The sequence below is a fragment of the Scyliorhinus canicula genome, chromosome 4 (assembly GCF_902713615.1).
Source record: "Scyliorhinus canicula chromosome 4, sScyCan1.1, whole genome shotgun sequence".
Taxonomy (NCBI): domain Eukaryota; kingdom Metazoa; phylum Chordata; class Chondrichthyes; order Carcharhiniformes; family Scyliorhinidae; genus Scyliorhinus; species Scyliorhinus canicula.
Window position 1 is genome coordinate 65299155 of NC_052149.1, and position 16098 is coordinate 65315252.

General features: G+C 47.4%; 1 protein-coding gene across 3 annotated transcripts in view; it reads left to right on the plus strand.

The window, feature by feature from the left end:
- LOC119964630 (FYN-binding protein 1) overlaps positions 1-16098 on the plus strand; it is a 196339-nt gene that overhangs the window by 121730 nt on the left and 58511 nt on the right. For all 3 annotated transcript variants that reach the window (XM_038794366.1, XM_038794368.1, XM_038794369.1), the window contains exon 8: positions 8193-8250. In XM_038794366.1, coding sequence (XP_038650294.1) covers positions 8193-8250 — 58 coding nt within the window. The remainder of the gene's footprint in view (positions 1-8192; positions 8251-16098) is intronic.

The window sequence follows — 16098 nt, forward strand, 5'->3', positions numbered from 1 at the left end:
GGAATGCACTGTCTGGGAGGATGGTAGAGGTGGGTTTCCTCACATCCTTTAACAAGTACCTGGATAAGCACTTGGCACATCATAACATTCGAGGTTATGGGCCAAGTGCTGGCAAATGGGATTAGGTAGGTCAGGGGATTTTCATGTGTCAGTGCAGATTCAATGGGCCGAACGGCCTCTTCTGCTCTATATTATTCTGTGATTCATGTGATTCAGTTAAATAATTGTGAGTTTGAATTTTATTTTTTTATATGTTGCTGTTCATAACACTGCATAATTGATAGCACAGAAACATGCAATTCCACTCAAATAATCTTGGCCAGTATTTAAACTCGATCGGTGTCTCCAAATGACCTCTTTCTGTGTTGCTCCAATATTCTTCTCCCTCGTATGTATCGTCTGTGTGTCAATGCATCTGCTTCAACACGCCATATGACAGGTATGTGCATGGAAATAACTCTTAAAATCCTTTAATTGACCTTTTAATGACTATCTCACATTATGATACTTGCTTGTAAGTGAAAACAGTTCCTACATATCTTCCTACCGAACCCTTTAATGTCCTTTTTGTAGCATGGAAAGATGTATAGTATGATGCAACCATCAATTCATGCGAAACAGAGAGTCGATGTAAACTGGCTTTAATCGACTAGAACAGTGCCTGCCTGCGACTGCTCTGCTACTGAGAGCCGCCTACAGGGCTACTGCTTTTTATACCTCCCCTCAAGGGGTGGAGCCAGGGGCGGAGTCCACAAATACACCAACATGATACTTCACAGGTAATACCTGACAATGGTCCATAGCTGGAGCCCTCATGGGCAACAGCGTGGTACAGTTACATATATAGTGAATGGTTAGTGCAACACGTTCACCAAATTCACCCCCTGTTAAAAAAATGAAGTCAGGCGGGGGTGAAGGGGTCACAAGTTCAGCCTGTCCGATGCCCGGATCGTGCCTTGTGATCGCCCAAGCTCTGGTATCACAGCTGGCCTGGGTGTCAAACCCATCCGTGCGGGTATGGGTACTGAAGTTTCCGGTGCGGGTACAGACGCGGACTCTGGGAGCGTGTCTTCTGTAGCTTCGTCCCTGTGGGTCAGTGAAGGGAGAATGGTGGGTGCGGGTGCCATGTAGGGGCAGGGGCGCTGGTCAGTGTAGGTTGGGTGGGGTAAGTTGGGGTGGCGGTGGTAGTGGAACTTACGCGTGCCAGGTCCCAGAGGGAAACCGTATCCTGACGCCGTCGGGGTGTTCTACGTATGCATACTGGGGGTTGGTGTGTAGGAGCTGGACCCTTTTGACCAGGGGGTTGGACTTCTAGCTCCTGACGTGTTTGCGGAGTAGGACAGGCCCCAGTGTCTTCAGCCAGGATGGAAGCGAGGCCTCGGAGGTGGATTTCCTGGGGAAAACAAACAGGTGGTCATGAGAGGTCTCCTTTGTGGCCATTTAAAGGAGGGACCTAATAGAGTGGAGTGCGTCGGCGAGGACCTCCTGCCAGTGGGAAACTGGGAGATTCCTAGACTCCCAGGGCAGCGGAGGGGAAGACGGCAACCGCGCATGCGTGGGTTGGAGCCGGCCAACCTGCACTTGCGTGGCTGACGTCACTTAGGCGCCGCCATCGCGTCATTCTCGGCGCGCCGCCTTGATGCAAGCGTCAAGGCCCGGCGGCCGAGATTTACGGAGCACCGCTCCTAGCCCCCCGGAGTACACGACGGCCTTCCCGATACCGTGCGGGAGCCGAGAATTCAGCCCTATGTGTTGCGGTTGGGGGAGGGGCCCTTTGAAATCGAATACCTAGGCGCTCAAAGGGCCGGGATGCCTTTAACAGGTGGGCCTTTTCCGATCGATAGAAGTGCGGCTTGCACTCCGCGCAGATCGGGCAGTCCCTGGTCATGGCTCTGACCTCCTCAGTGGAGTAGGGCAGGTTGCGGGCCTTGATGTAGTGGAGAAGCCGAGTGACCCCCAGGTGGCAGAGGTCATTGTGGATAGCCGGGTGTTGGTCATCTTGCGGGCTGGCGCACGTGCCGCAGGACAGGGCATGTGGGGGCTCGTTGAGCTTTTCAGGGCGATATACTATATCGTAATTATAGGTGGAGAATTCGATCCTCCGCCTCCAGATCTTATCATTCTTGATTTTGCCCCGCAGCGTATTATCGAACATGAAGGCTACCAATCGTTGGTCGGTGACGAGGGTTAACCTCCTACCAGCGAGGTAGTGCCTCCAGAGCTGCACGGCTTCCACGAAGGCTCGGGCTTCATTTTCGACTGAGGAGTGTCAAATTTCAGAGGCGGTGAGGGTGCGTGAAAAATTCTACTGGCCTGCCTGCCTGATTGAGGGTAGCGGCGAGGGCGACCTCTGACGCGTTGCTCTCCAACTGGAAGGGGACTGTGCGCATTGCGGCTTTGTTGATGTCCGCCTTGATGCAGCTGAAGGTCTGGCGAGCCTCGGCCGCCAGTGGGAAGGTGGTGGCCTTAATTAGTGGGCAGGCTGTGTCCACATAGTTGGGGACCCAGTGGGTGTAATAGGAAAAGAACCCGAAGGACCTTTCCAGGGCCTTGGGGCAGTGGGGAAGGGGGAGTTGCAGGAGGGGGTGCATACGGTCGGGGTCGGGTCCTAGAACCCCGTTTTCCACGACAGAGCCAAGGATGGCTAGTCTGGTTGTGCATAAAACATGTTTCTCCTTGTTATAAGTGAGGTTAAGGGTTTGGGCAGTTTGGAGAAATCTCTGGAGGTTGGCATCGTGGTCCTGCTGATCATGGTCGCAGATGGTGATGTTGTCCAAGTACGGAAATGTGGCCCGCAGCCTGTACTGGTCCACCATTCGGTTCGTGGTTCTTTGAACGACCGAGACCCTGTTTGTGATGCCGAAGGGGACCTGGAGGAAGTGGAAGAGGAGGCTTTCTGCCTCAAAAGGCCGTGTATTGGCGGTTCTCCGGGTGGATTGGGAGCTGTTGGTACACAGACTGCCGATCCACTGTGGAGATCACCCGGTAGTGTGCGATCTGGTTAATCATGCCTGCGATCCGGAGAAGGGGGTTCGGATCAAGGTGCGTGTACTGGTTTATGGTTTGGCTGTCGACCACCAACTGAGCTCTCCACGGGTTATTGCTGGCCTCGATGATCCCCTCCCGCAAGAGTCGCTGGACCTCGGACCTGATAAAAGTCCTGTCTTGAATGCTATACCGCCTGCTTCTGGTGGCGACTGGCTGACAGTCGACGGTGAGATTTGTGAAGAGCGGGGGAGGGTCGACTTTTAGTGTCGCGAGGTGAGTGGGGGAAGGGGCCCGCCGAATTTCAGTGTTGGGCTCTTGAAGTTACACTGGAAATCCAGTCCCAACAGGAGAGGAACGCAGAGGTCGGGAGTACATATAGCTTAAAATCGGAGTTCTCGGCGCCCTGTATTGCTAGGGTTGCGGTAGTGGATACCCGGATCTGCACCTAGTGCGACCCAGAAATGAGGGAGATACTTTGGTGCGCCGGGAAGATTGGGAGCGAGCAGCATCTTACCATGTCTAGATGAATAAAGCTCTCCATGCCCCCGTAGTCAAACAGGCAAGGTGTTTCATGTCCATTTACCCAGACAGTCATCATGGAGCTCCGGAGGTGAGTTGCGGGTAGTCAGCGTTGTCGGAGGTGCTGGGGTGGTCCCAAGATGGCTGCCCCCATCAGTTGCACTTGTCGGGTGGCGCTGCAGATGGCAGTCCCCGTCGGTCGCACGTGTCGGGCGGCGAGGAAGATAGCGTCCAAGATGGCGGCCCCCACGAGTCGCACGTGGCGGGCCGCATGGGCGAGGATGGCCAAGATGGCGGCCCTCGTGAGTCGCACATGTTGTGCGGGCTTGGAGATGGCTGCCCCCACAGACAGCACGAGGCCCATGACGCGTCCTGGGGCAGAGCCGGCAGGCAAGCTGCTACACTGTGGGATCTGCGGGCCTGTGAGTCTGAGGGTCGAGCCTGCAATTTTGAGGGTTTGGACCTGGCAAGGCAAACCTTAGTAAAATGTCCTTTTTTTCCCGCAGTCGCTGCAGTTCGCGTTCCAGGCTGGGCAGCGCTACCTGGGGTGCTGATTGTGGCTGCAGAAATAGCAGGATCACCCCCCCCCCCCCTCCCCCCCGTGTTGGGCGGGCAGCCGTGCGGCACAGGCCTGGGGTATTCTTTGGTCGGGGGTCCACAAGGGGGTCGCGTGATCAGACGGGGACGCGTTGAGGCTTTGGAATGCTGCTTCTAGGGATGAGGCTCAGCTTCTGATCGTCGGAGACGGAAGGCGAGGACGAGGCGGCGAGGTGGATCTTGAAACAGCGGAGCCAGTGCAAAAAAATTTATTTTTCCTCCACGGCCTGTGGGTCAAGTTCCAGTCGGTCAGGTTTGAGGGCAGATTCCATAGTGGTATTGGAGTTGATTAAATTGATGTGACCATCAATTCACGCGAAACAGGGTGTAGATGTAAACTGTGGCTTTAATTGACTAGAAAAGTGCCTGCCTGTGACTGCTCTGCTACTGAGCGCCGCCTACAGGGCTACTGCTCTTTATACCTGCCCTCAAGAGGAGGAGCCAGGGGCGGAGCCCACAAAGGCACCAACATGATACATCACAGGTAATACCTTACAATGGTCCATAGGTGGAGCCCTCATTGACAACAGCATGGTACAGTTACATATATGGTGAATGGTTACTGCAATACGTTCACCACACAGTACTGCAAATTTGGTCTAACTGAGGTTTCCCATAAATTTTACATGATCCGTTTACTCTCTTGCTCCGTGAATGAACCTAGATGCCTAGAGAATAGCGGAATATGCACCGGGTGCAACGCGGGGGGGGGGGGGGGAGAATTTCACCCTTTGCCACCATTTCTAGTTACACAAATTCTGCTACCTTTCTGCCGCTGACGTTAAAGGTCAGATATGAACCTGAGGAAGGAGCAGTGCTCCGAAAGCTAGTGTTTCAAACAAGCATGTTGGACTTTAACCTGGTGTTGTAAGACTTCTTACTTTGCTCATCCCAGTCCAACGCTGGCATCTCCACATCATGGCTCCCAGGCAGTGTCAGGGGACAGTGCCCAGGCAGTGCCATGGGAGGGGGGAGGGGAGTGGGTGGGGTTAGGTGGTTCTGTGTGAACATTGGTGGCCTTTGAAACTGGCGCCCCGATTTTCAAAAAGGAAAGTTGCTGGTGGAACAGACTCTTGTTGAGTCCACCCCACCAGTGTGATATCATGGGACCACCCCTTTATGTTATCTGCACTATGTCCTGAATGATATGGCGGGGAAAGCCGTTGTTAGTGCCGGCAACTTCAAAGGCGCTTTTTCCACCCGCTACCAGCCTTTGTCGATATTTGAGAAAATTCTGCTCAAGGAATGGGGACGAAAGATGAAATTCAAAGAGAGAGAGAGCGATAAAGTGATAAGAAACGGACAGAAAATGTTATATTTTTAAAATCTCCAATAATTCTGTTCTACTGGAATGAGACTCCACAATTCTGAAATTCAATTTTCAGTGTCGGGGAGGTTGTTGAGCTGAAATTTATAACTTGTGTTGTTTAAAAAAAAAAAAAAATTCACTTTCACCTGAATGCACCAACCCTAACATTTTCTGGTGTGGATAAGTACAGTAACTATATACCTTTACACTGATTTCAATGCTGCGTCTATCAGTAAGGTATCGGTATAGCGCAGACTGTGGGAGAAGCAGGGTAACCCAGACTATGATGTTCTTTAGTGAAGGAAATCTGCTTTCCTTACCAGTGTACCCAGTGACTCCAGACCCACAGCAATATTGTTGATTCTTAACTGCCCTCTGAAATGGCCGAGTGAGGCATTCAATTGTTACAAATCTGATGAACGGAGGATTTTAGGAATGCTGGATTCAAAATAATGAGCAATTTAAGGGTTAAAAGCCTGGGGCTAGAGTGTGTTTGACTGCAGTGGACATGTTTTTATGAAAGGATTTCTCTTTCGAAGGGCCTGGGTGCTTTTAGTAGGTGAACTTGACTGAAAGGAATGTGTTTTTCAGTCTGGGCTAATGCACTGTGGTTTGACTGGGGACAGAACCTGGGGAGGTGATGTACAGTAATCCCTGGAAAATTAATTTGTTTTTCAGCTTGGGGAGATTGTCATTGCTAGGTGGAGCTGAGAGATTCAGAGACAGAGATTTTTGAGAAAGCTTTTGAAGAGGTCTGCTCTGGCTGCCACAGAGTCCACAAGTAAAAGCAATTTTCTTTCCCAGTGGGATAGTTTAAAAAAGAACAATTATAATATAAAAGCAGGGCAGTCTTGTCTGAAGACATGAAAGAAGCTGAAACAACCCAGTTTAAGCAGCTATTTGAAGATATTCAGCCAGAGTCTGAAGGGGTTCCAACAGAGCCCAAATCTGTTCTGCAAAGCAAGTAATACTCCATGCACTGCTGATTTTAAGCTGGAGTGGGAGCTGTTGGTTTATTTTCTTGTTGTTCAATGGAGAATTGAGTAGCAGTGTTAAGGGTAATTAAAAGCTGTTCTTTTTGGGTGTGAAGTTAAAAAGTTTAATGTTGTACTCATAATTAAGTTTAGTTTTGAAATGCCAAAGTACTATTTTTCCATGCTATCACTCCTGGAGCGAACCATCCTTTCCGCACAGTCTTACAAGATAAACATAAATATTGGGGTTTTGGTCCAGTATGCTAGACAATGTTGGAATCTGGTCTGGGGATTGTAATACAAATTCTTATGACAAAGAGAGATTCAAAGAAGGCGGCACGCCACGACCTTCTTGAGAACAATTAGAGATGGGCTGATACTGATGCGCCAATCACCCCCACATCCTGACAATGAATATAACAATGAACTTCTGTATTTATGTGTATAAATTGCAGAAATTACAATTTAATTCACTCCACAATAATGATGAGTGCTGTTAGCCTCACTGCTGCACTCAATGCAAAATCTGGACCGATGTGCTCATGTGTCAATTCTCCTGAGCAAATCTACAGCATACACTGATAACATCCACGGGGATTACCATCCCCTTGGTTTAGTTGTCATTATATTATCGTGCAGCAGTAATTACCAAGATTCCAGGAAAATCTTGCCTGGTGAACGGAAAACCATAGCAAAAGTTTACAGCCTAAAAGCTATGTAAAATGTTGAATTCATTTCGCAATGAATAATTTGGACATTTATTGCGGGAGCATTGCAATGCGCACAGGGCTTGCAGTCTCGATAGCTTTTAGGCTGTAAACTTTTGCTATGTTTTTCCGTTCACAAGGCAAGATTTTCCTGGAATCTTGGTATTTACTTGTTATCAAAGCACTACAGTTTACCACCAACTTGTGCAACAACTTTACTTTTAAGGATTGTGCTTACTCAGGCCTACTGAGTTGTCATGCCCCCTATTGGTGAGTCTGGCAAATTAGCTCATTTGGGTAATGACATGACATATTCAAAGAACAAAGAAAATTACAGCACAGGAAAAGACTCTTTGGCCCTCCAAGCCTGCACTGACCATGCTGCCCATCTGAACTAAACCCCCCCCCCCCCCCCCCCCCCGACCCTTCTGGGGACCATATCCCTCTATTCCCAGCCTATTCATGCATTTGTCAAAATGCCCCTTAAAAGTTAGTGTTGTATCTGCTTCCACTACCTCCCCAGGCAGCGCTTTTCAGGCTCCCACCACCCTCTGTGTAAAACACGTGCCATAGAGTATACCATTATAATGAAGTTCCTTAACAGTTCAGCATGGTGAAATATATACATGAAACATGTGGAGTGCTCTATTTAGTCAAAGTCATTCTGTTTCTAAAGCGTACATTTAATTGTTTTATGTGGTTAATATTTAATATCTGTATTGAAAAGTACTCTAAGATCATGGGTGGGATTCTCTGGCCTCCCGGCCTCCTGTCAGTGGGCGGGAGTACTCTGCCGGCAGGACCAGAGAATCCGCTGCCAGAAAACAGCTGGAGAATTTCAGCCATTATGTTGCTTTAATCATTCAGATAACTCGAATGAAATTTCTCAGAAGTTAATAACAGGCCATTCTTTATAATAGAGATGCATTATTTTTATTACTTTTTATTCTAATGCGGACTGTACTGCCATAATTGCATTTTAATGGATGTTCTGTGTTGTGAAATAATTGGAATTGAATTTCTTTCAAGCTAATTCCAAAATAATTTGTTTTAATCGACATGTTCTGATGCATTTTTATGTTTAAAAAATAAATTAAGATTGTGAACAACCATATGAAACAACAGAAACCAAAAAAGAATCGGAGAAAAGAAACAGGTCAGTGGTCAATGTTCAATAAACTATATAACCTGAGTAAAATCTGTTGCAAGTTGTCAAAATGCATGCTAGTGAATGGTAAATTTGTCTTCCAAGATCAATGATCTTGTTGAATATTTTAAGTGATTCAAGATCAATTGAACTTAGTTGCTTTGTTATCATTGTTCACTTGTTCTTCAGGAGAATCATTCCTCTCCCCCCCCCCCCCCCCACCTTCCTCCTGTCTCTCTTATTACCCATCAAAAACCTCCAAAGAACATTTATTGCAGTATGTTATACATCCTCAAATAATTGTTTTATCCACTTGTTTTCTCTACCTATTGCTATTTATTTTGATTCGATAAATATTTCCTAAAAAAGAATCAAATGTACTCTGAGCTGTCCTGTGACACCGCTTATGGCAAGTCAGGGGTTATACTGGATGAATGGAATGTGAAAATGGGGGGGGGGGGGGGGGGGGAAGGTTCACATCTTCTGGAATGATGTTTAGTAAGAGACTTCAACAGTACAATAAATGTTTTGAAAATAATTAATGTTTTCCTTACCTACTTAAATAAGGTAGAAATACTCCGCTATCTGAAGATGTCTCTTGTTGCAAGTGATAAATAATTTTCTTTTGCATATACTATAGTCAACTTAATAAATCTGTGCATGTAATATTGAAAAGCAGCCCTTTATCATTGATCACTTCAGAGAGGTTAGTTTTTATTGCAAAGAAAACAAAATGGACAACATTTCAATAGAAATTGTACTAATTTGCATAATTTCAATTTGCCACATATCCAAACCTATTTGGTTATTTAAAAAGCTTCAGATTCATTAAACATGGTTCAGTTCATCACTTTAGATTTAGAATTTCCCCTCCAATTTTAAAGGGACTCTTTCTAGAATTTCTGCTCTTTTTGCTGCTTGTTTCAGAGTTCTGAATGGAACATTAGTAACAAACACAATTGGATTAACTATTTAGAATGCATCACAAAATAAAAACCATTAAATGATACTAAAGAGTGGATTTCTGTCTTTACTACCTAATGATATAAGGTGGTGGAGCTAATCACATGACCATTTTAGAGCATGTCCACCTTCATTCGATTCAATTCAATGGAATGAAAATATAGAGGGCGCAATTCTCCGCACTCACGACGGTGCGGAGAATAGCGGGGGTCGTAAATTTTTACGGCCACGCTAGTCTGATGCCCTCCCGTAATTCCCCCCCCCCCCCCCAACGCCCGACTCCCGACACGAATCGCTACCGCCGTTTTTTTACGGCGAGCAGCGATTCTCAGCTGGCCGATGGGCCGAAGTCCAAGCCCTTTACGGCCGTTTTTACGAACGGCAAACACACCTGGTCTGGCCGTTCGTAAAAACGGCCGTAAAGTTCGGATCTTGGCAACCATGGCACCGATTGGCACGGCAGTACCACGGCCGTGCCAAGGGTGCCATGGGCCCGCGATTGGTGGGCACCGATCGCAGGCAGCGGGTCCGATTCCCGCGCACTCTTTGTCCTTCCGCCGCCCCGCTGTATCAATTCGCGGGGCGGCTGAGGGGCATCCCGGCCCGCGCATGCGCGGGTTTCGCGCAAATGCGCGATGACGTCACCCGCGCATGCGCGGGTTGGAGTCTTCCAATCCGCGCATGCGCGGCTGACGTCATATGACGCGTCAGCCGTCGCAAACTCTGGCAAGCGGGCTTTACGAAATTCGTTAAACCCGCGATGCCGGAGTTCACGGCCGCGGCATGCTAGCCCCGACCGGGGACCAGAATCGGTTCCCGGTCGGGGGGGGGGGGGGGGGGGGGGGGAGAGGCTGGCGTCAAACCCGCCCGTTTTTGACGCCAGCCTTACGATTTCTCCCTGTTTGGGAGAATCGCGCCCAGAGGGTTTTATAAAAGGTGGATCAATATACCCTGTGTTTCTATGTGCAGAATTTTATTTGGCACATGTGCAACTTGTATTTCATTTTTTTCAAAGCTCCCTGTTCAAAGCTGTACAGTGGTTAGCACTATTGCTTCGCAGCGCCAGGGACCCGGGTTCAATTTGGGTCACTGTTTGTGCGGAGTCTGCACGGTCCCCCCATGGGGTTTCCTCCAGTTTACTCCCATAAGTCCCAAAAGACGTATTGTTTAGGTGAATTGGACATTCTGAATTATCCCTCTGTGTACCCGAGTAGGCGCCGTAGTGTGGCAATAGAGGATTTTCACAGTAACTTCATCGCAGTGTTAATGTAAGCCTACTCAGCAAGGCACTTCTAGGGGTGAGGGGGGGAATTATACATTTTAACTTAGATATTTTACGCAAAATACAAATTCTAGTTTCCTTTTGTAACTTGAAAATACTTCGCCAAGGAGATTTTGTCTTCAAAAATGTTCCATCAAAGTGTGAAGGATGGATGAGCCTTACAAATAGCAAGTACTGGCCTGTTTTGTGAATGAGCAGTCCTTTCAACCGTTCCCGCTTTTTAATATGAATAGTTTTCCTTTGTGTTGTTGAGGTCTATGATAAATTAATAAACAAAAATGTAACTAGAATGTAGTCATTTGGAATAAATTTGATAACAAATTGGAATATATTACAAAAATATAGAGATTAGGGGCTGTTTAGCACAGGGCTAAATCGGTGGCTTTGAGAGCAGATCAAGCAGGCCAGCAGCACGGTTCGATTCCCGTAACAGCCTCCCCGAACAGGCGCCGGAATGTGGCGACTAGGGGCTTTTCACAGTAACTTCATTTGAAGCCTACTCGTGACAATAAGCAATTTTCATTTTATTTCATTATTCCAGTCCATTGCCAGAATCTAACAAGTCAACTTTATACAATTTACCAGGTTGTAAAAATTATTTTGGAATGCTTAGTTTAAGCTTGTTCAGAGGCTGAACGTGAAAAGGACAGATCAAACTATTGAGTGTTTTGAATCATTTGGTCGGATTGATTTGTTCCTTTTTCAATAAAATGATCATGTAAGCCCATTCAAATTAATAACTTTGCATATAATAGACTCAAATTTGAGCTATTTCCCCAATCAGTCATCCTGATTTTATTATAAATACAAGTCTATAAGTGTATCTTTAATTATCCAGTGGCAGCAGAGATGAAGCGAGGGGACAACATTGGTTGAATATTTTGCTTAAAATGGAAGAGATAGATAGACATAGTAACAGGAGTGAGGGTATGGTAGAAAGGAAAATGAGTAGTGTTGGTGGGGGTGAGGGGAAAAGGGTGGGTAAAACGATTGGGAGACAAATATGACAGAGGAAACATGAGAATATGGGAAGGGGGTCATTGGGCGGGAAGTTAGCAGAATTTGGCAAGTGTCAGGTTCAGTCTGAAAACTGGCATGTAACTGTCTAGTTGTACAGACCCGTTTTCTCTTCAGATCTCGAATCTCTTGATTTATAAAAAAAAAAAGCAGAGTGGGCAGGATTTATGCCATCACTCTGGCGCGGCTTGATACAGCGAACACCTGGCTCCACGCCAATCGAGGCGCCATCTTGAAAGGGAGACCCGATCAGAACCAATACCGAAGTTCCCGCAGACAGTCATTCGGGGCTCCTAGCCACTACTATCTCAAAACATCACAGCGGAAAGAATGCTGATGCTCCCCCTCCCCCTGGGGCCTGCTCTCCCCCCCCCCCTCCCATGGGACTCCCACGAGGCCCCACCTCTGGCTCTGCCTGGCAGAGCTTAGCCCCTCCAGGTTGGCAGTGTCAACTGGCCAGAGCCTGTCTCAGTGCAAATAATTGATGTCTGCAATTCTGCAGAAATACACAGATGAGGCTTGAAACCCAATTTGGGATGAAGCTCGACTTCTGGAAAATCCCAGATTATCAGTTACTTAAAATAGAATTGGATTTGTTCAGTCACTGCAGATGAGTAATCCTGATGTTATCCACACACTTCCTATTCCTTTTGGGAGTTCAGATGAGATGGTGCGCGAGTGTGAATTGAAGACCTTGCCGGTGATGCTCTGGCTACAATAGGGCAGTAGGACCAAGAAAAGCTGATCCGCTGAGTAGACGATGGAGGACAGCAGCCGAGGTGTACGCTGTGGTCAGCCTTGTTAGAGAACGTTGCTTAAGAAATAGGAGCAGTAGACGATATAGCCTTTCGAGCCATTTCTGCCATTCAATAAGACTATGGTTGATCTACTTCAGCTGTACCTTCCCATTCTCTCTCTATATCCTTTGATTCCCTTCGTATTCAAAAATCTATCAATCTCTGGCATGATTGCACTCGACCACAATTTTCTGCATCAGAGAATTTCAAATTTCTCAACCTCTTGTGAAAATAATTTTATCCTCATCTCAGTCTACACATGAATTTGCTAATTCTTACTTCTGAGACAGTGACCCTCATTCCAGATTCCCAACATCTACCCTGTGAAGTCCCCTTAACAATTTTATGTTTCAATGAGATCACCTCGTTATTCTAAAATCCAGGGAATGCATGCCTGCTCAATCCTTCTACATAGAAACTTCCCTCTTCCATAAATCAGCCTGGTGGCCTATATTGCCTAGATTGCACTCCTTTTAACTCAAGGATATCCTTCCTTAAGTAAGGAGATCTGGCTTATTCACAATACTGCAGGTGACGTGGGTTTCCTCTGGGTACTCCGGTTTCCTCCCACAGTCCAAAGATGTGCAGGTTAGGTGGATTGGTCATGCTAAATTATCCCTTGATGTCCAAAGGTTGGGTGGGGATACAGGGCTAGAGCGTGAATTGGCCCAGGTAGGGTGCTCACAGACTCGATGGGTGAATGGCCTTATTCTGCACTATAGGGATGCTACGATTCTATGAATACCCTCCACCTGAGTTAGGTGCAGACAGGCTCCAGACTCAAATCTGACTTAATTGCCGCAAATAAAGCTGTGTTACAATGTTACAATCTTCAAGAAGGGCTTTTTATGAATGCGGGGACAAAGCTAGCCTCCTACTAACCCACTAGCTCAGGCGCCAGTCTGCCTGTGGAGAATCCAGCCCAGTGTTTCCCAATTAACTCTGGTACCAAACAAATCCCCCCCAAGTTCTTTGCCGTTTCATATATCTGGTGCTGGTTTTTGTTACTTATGTGTGAACATAACACACTCTCTTGCGACTCTTCATGGATCAAATCTGATGAGCCTGCTCACCAAAATTAAAACGGATTTGCAGCGCTGGGATAATTTACCCCTTTCCTTAGCTGGTAAAATTCAAACCATTCAAAGAACACGCTGCCCAGATTTTTGTTCCTTTTCCAGTGTCTTTCTATTTATCTACGAAAATAATTTTTTATTATGGTGAGCAAGCTGATATCAACATTTATCTGGGCAGGCAGAAATCTGAGTCTGTAGAGCGCTACTTCAAGGAGGGGGATGGGTTGGTGGGCTAGCTTTTCCCAATTTTCTATGCTATTATTCCACGGTCAATAGTCTAAAGATTTTAACATGGTGTCATGCTCCAAGTTAAAACTTCATGGTCCAAGTTAAAACTGGTGTCAAGCACACTCCTGTGCTCACCTTCTCTTCCTGCTTTAATTTGTGCCTCACTACCCTTTTCCCCCTCTAAATACACCTTCAACCCTGTTGTAATTTCTACTTTAAAAATATGGAAACAATTCCACTAGCATTTTAAATATCCCACTACTTTGCTATCAGGCCCTACTTGCAATAATCACTTATCCTTGCCCTCCATACTTGACTCTGAGTTTGCCTTGTGGAAGAAGAAGAGACTCACATTTTACTGATCTATTTGTGGATGGGAACTTTGCCAGCTTTAGCGAGCTTGCATCCAAATTTAGTTTACCTGAATCTAGTCTTGACCACTATTTTCAAGCCCATGGTTTAGTTTGTTCACACTCTCCATCCTTTCCTCAACAACATTCGAGTACATTGTTGGAAGGAATCTTGTCATTTCCGCAAACCAGCTGTGGTTCAAGGTTTTACAATCTCATGATATCCTCTGAACCCCCTGCCCTCCATAAGGTAAGAAAGAGCTTGGGTTCGACCTTACCGACAACTGGTGGGAAGAGGCCCCATTTTCAGGTCAACTCCACATCCTTCTGTGCTCAGTTAAACTTAATTCCACTTATAGTTCTACACTTTACCAAGGCCAGAATTAGCACGTATTTTTCTCCAACACAAGCAACAAATGCAACAAGTGCTCACACGCCCTTGAAGATCACATACACACGTTCTAATCGCGCCTGAAGCTGGCTGGTTTTTGGTCATCCTTCTTTGACACTTAAAAATTCTAGTTGTTGACCTATAGCTTGTGCTTTGGGAGCCATATTTGGAATCTCAGTAGCCCACCGGTCAGTTTCACTAAGATTGCGGCAGATGTCATTGCATATGCTTCATTAATAGCCTGCAGGCGAATTTTATTAGCCTGGAAGACCCCAAGCCACCATCCCGGTTGGAAGGTTTAAACACTTTTCTATATTTCGAGAAGATTAAGTATGCCATAAGAGGATCCACTGAGAATGTTTTTGGAGCTTCCAGTGGCAGTTATGCAGCAGTAAGCCACACATGTGGGAGCTCCCGTTTTAAAGAGATTTTTCGGCTCTTTTGAGAGCCCAAAACGGAAATTTTTCGACGTCTCCCGGTGGGGGATGGTGTGCTGAACAACTTTCCCTGCAGTCCATGACTCGAACTCGGAGTGGAAAGGTGGAAAAAACAGCAGCAGCTCCTCAGAAAAAACGGGGGAAGGGATCCAAGATGGCCACCGACAGAGATCCAGAGGAGTGGAGACTCTGGGCCCAGAAACAACAAACTGATCTCCTGCGCTGCTTTAAAGAATTCAAGGATGAAGTACTGAGCTCTCTGCAGGAAACAAACAGAAGGCTGTCAGAGATTCAGTCCACCCAGGGTGCTGCCATCAAGAAGTTGCAGACGCAGGCCATTGAACGAGAGGAGGAGGCCGTGGTCCTCGTGAGTAAGGTGGAGGGGCACAAAGCACTCCACAAGAAGTGGCAGGAACGCTTCGAGGAGCTGGATCACCGCATGAGGCGGAAAAACCTGCGGATCTTGGGCCTTGCGGAGGGGCTGGAGGGATCGGACCTGACAGCCTATGTGGCTGTAATGCTGAATTCGCTAGTGGGGGCCGGGTCTCTCCATCTGCCCCTGGAGCTGGAGGGAGCGCACAGGGTGCTGGCCAGGAGGCCCAAGGAAGATGAACCCCCGCGTGCGGTGCTGGTGAGGTTCCACCGGTTCAGTGATCGGGACTGCGTGCTGCGCTGGGCCATGAAGGTGAAGAGCAGCAATTGGGAGAATGGGGTAGTGCGGATCTACCAGGACTGGAGTGCGGAGGTGGCTAAGCGGCGGTCCGGATTTAATCGGACGAAAGAGGTGCTTTATAGAAAAAAGATAAAGTTCGGAATGTTGCCGCCCGCGCGCCTGTGGATAACTTATTCGGACCGGCACCATTATTTCGATTCCCCGGAGGAGGCGTGGGCCTTCATGCGGACGGAGAAACTGGACTTGCACTAGGGGTTGGGGGTTGCGAGGTCGGCTGTAAGATATTAGTGCTGGATTCGGCTGTTGTTGTGTTCTCTTTTTCTTCGTTTTTTTTCGTCTTGTTTTAGTACTTTTGCAATTTTGATATGGTTATTTACGGAGGGGTTGTTCTGCTATGTTTTTGTTTTTGTGCTTGGGGCATTGTTTGGGCTGTGTATTTTGCGGGGAGGGTCGGGGGGGTATGTTGTATTCTATGTCGGAGTGGGGGTATGGAGGGGGGCTGATATTTGGGAGCTGCGTCAGAAGGGTGTGGTGGGGCAGTGCAAAAGCGCGGGCTTTCCTCTGGTTTCCCGCACTGCGGGGCTGGGGGGCGGAGATGGTGACGGGGGAGGTGGGGCCTTAACTGGTTCTTCCCCGCGCTGGA